General features: G+C 27.2%; 1 protein-coding gene across 1 annotated transcript; it reads left to right on the plus strand.

Annotated features, from left to right (window-relative positions):
* The first annotated feature begins 123 nt into the window (after positions 1-123).
* Positions 124-2,812, plus strand: LOC100883186 (lysosomal Pro-X carboxypeptidase). The gene is made up of 7 exons (XM_003706278.3): positions 124-463; positions 762-902; positions 989-1,269; positions 1,334-1,485; positions 1,567-1,739; positions 1,824-2,173; positions 2,274-2,812. Exons 1-7 carry the CDS (start codon positions 299-301, stop codon positions 2,491-2,493), a joined length of 1,482 nt encoding a protein of 493 aa, XP_003706326.1. The 5' UTR covers positions 124-298; the 3' UTR covers positions 2,494-2,812.
* Positions 2,813-3,077: the final 265 nt, after the last annotated feature.

Genomic DNA, 3,077 nt, shown 5'->3' on the forward strand with positions numbered 1-3,077 from the left:
ATTAATAATTTTTCTATGCACGTTATAGGAAATATGCGCGCCAAAATATTGTATCGTCATTATTTTTTAATCGTTCGAAGTATAAAGAAAGTGTTTATAACTCAAATTAACCCAACCTTATTTTAAAAGATAAAGTAAAAATATAATAAAATGATAAATATCTCGGACACACTGTATGTAAATACATAAGATCAGTGCGTAGTCCATGCGCTCGACCAACGGCAGTCGCAAATCACTGCAAATTGCAAATTACAAATCTCTTCAGTAGGGATCTGTACGTCGAAGGAGGAAGGTCGCTATGAAGTTTAACGCATTGCTTTTAATTTTTGTTGCGTTGTGGCAACTAACAGTACAGCACATTTTTCCAAATATACACGATGGAAATTTTAAAAGACAGTTTCGTTCACGAATTGAATTAGTGAACGCAAAATACAAATATGAATATAAAACGATTGACATGCCAGTAAGTACATGTTTTGAACAATTTATGTCGTCAAACTTGAGTTACATTTAATATTAACATATATTAGAAAAATTCATAACGAACTAAATAATTTTTACGTGCCATTACATTTCTCGATTTTATACAATTTATATTTTTATGCATATATTACTTCACTGCTAAATAAAAAAAATTGAAACTGAAGTAAACTATGGTAAAAGTGTTCATGGAATTATAAATATTGTAAGCAGCAATAAATAAATTAAAAATATTTTTGTATTTGTAATGGTTGGAATAAATCATTTTTTAAATATTATAGGTGGATCATTTTGACTTTGCTTCAGTAGATAAGTTTAAGTTAAGATATCTTATGAATGATACTTGGGTGAAGACAAATAATGCACCAATTTTTTTTTATACTGGAAATGAAGGTGATATTGAAGGATTTGCTCAAAATTCTGTAAGAATTAACATTTACTAAATACAGTATATTGTTTTTAATTAAACCATACTTCTGTCAGAAATATATATAATTATATTTTACAGGGATTTATGTGGGACATAGCACCAGAATTTGGAGCTTTATTAATTTTTGCTGAACATCGTTATTATGGAGAATCTATGCCATATGGCAATAAATCTTACACAGATATTAAGTATTTAGGATATTTATCATCAGAACAAGCTCTTGCAGATTATGTTGATCTTATTCAGTATTTAAGATCAGACTCAAAACACAAGCATAGTCCTGTTATAGTTTTTGGTGGTTCATATGGTGGTATGCTTAGTGCATGGATGCGTATGAAGTATCCTCATATCGTACAAGGGTTAGTAAAAATGATTTATATAACATTCAATAATAAATATTACTGAGAGATTTTAATCTTGTAGAGCAATTGCATGTTCAGCTCCAATATTACAGTTTACTACAGAATGTGAAGTCTTTTCAAGAATAGTTACATCTGATTTTAAAATGGCTCATCGTAATTGTCCAAAACTTATTCGCAAATCATGGAATGCAATTAACAATATAACATCAAACGGTAATAAAAAAATTTGTTACTTACATTATATTATTTATTTTGTAGTATAACTAAATATATTATTTTCTGCTATTTGGATAGATGAGGGAAAAAAGTGGTTATCAGAAAATTGGAAACTGTGTCAACCATTAAAAAATGAAAATGATGTTGAAGTATTCAAATCTTATTTAAGTGATATATATGGAAATTTTGCAATGGTAAATTATCCATATGCATCTGACTTTCTGGCACCTTTACCACCTTTCCCTATTAAAGTAAGCACATTACCTGAATAATTTAATTTAAAACTTTTATTCATTTATATTTTATAATTAGAGTATATATCATTTTCATTACAGGTTGCATGTGAATATTTAACAAATGAATCATTAGTAGGAAAAGAGCTATTGACAGCACTACATGATGCAGTTAATGTGTTTACTAATTATACTGGAGAAACAAAATGTTTGAACCTAAATACCTCTACACCACAATTAAATGATCGTGGATGGCATTTTCAAGCTTGTACAGAAATGGTAATGCCACTATGTTCAGATGGAATCAATGATATGTTTGAACCTACTCCATGGAATTTTGAAGAATATTCCAAAGAATGTGAGAAGCTATTTTCAATAAAACCACAGCCTAATATGGCTTGTAATCAATATGGTTGTGAAGATTTATCAACAGCAACAAACATTGTCTTCAGGTATGCATCTATTATGAAATAATTTAAAATTTACTTTATTTATAATGAGAATTTATTAATATTAATATTATCGTTGCTTTATAAATTTTTGTTCATTTAGTAATGGTTTATTGGATCCATGGTCTAGTGGTGGAGTATTGCGTAACTTATCCGAATCAGCAATAGCAATAATAATTCCTGAAGGCGCTCACCACCTTGATTTAAGGGGTAGTCATACTAATGATCCATTCAGTGTTGTTATAGCACGAAATTATCATCGCTATTATATAAATAAATGGATCCAAGAATATCACGAAAAGAAAGGAAAAATAATGAATTAATTTTTTTACATTGTTACCGTGATAAGTAACTTTCATAAAAAATAGGTTGATAAAAAATAAATACATATCTGCATAATGATTCATCTTTATTTCCTAAATTATATATAAAAAAGCATAACATACATATAATAACGATTAGAAATATGAAATACAATATGTTTATTACTTTAGGCAATAAACAAAAGGAATTGAAAATAATACAAATATTTTATTATCACAGTACTTAAAGAATGTACGTGTTTGAACAAAACTAAAAATACAAATTACTACAACCACGTAATATATTTAGTAGCGACGAATAAAGAATTATATAAGTATATCCGCAGTTTTATTTTACTATAATTAATGTGTTTTGCTTGTTTTTCTTTTTACGATTTTGCTAACTTGACTAATTAAGTAATGAATCCAAGATGATAACTTTTAAATCAAGCTAGAATAATTTTGTATATAAATAATAATCTTAAAAATCATTAACAAAAATACTATTTTCAAAAAAAAGTACAGTATTATTCTTGGCTACAAAATCTATTTTTTATCAAAATATACGTAAATAGCAATGTAAAAAAACACGAAATTACTAATAG

The sequence above is a fragment of the Megachile rotundata genome, chromosome 4 (assembly GCF_050947335.1).
Source record: "Megachile rotundata isolate GNS110a chromosome 4, iyMegRotu1, whole genome shotgun sequence".
Taxonomy (NCBI): domain Eukaryota; kingdom Metazoa; phylum Arthropoda; class Insecta; order Hymenoptera; family Megachilidae; genus Megachile; species Megachile rotundata.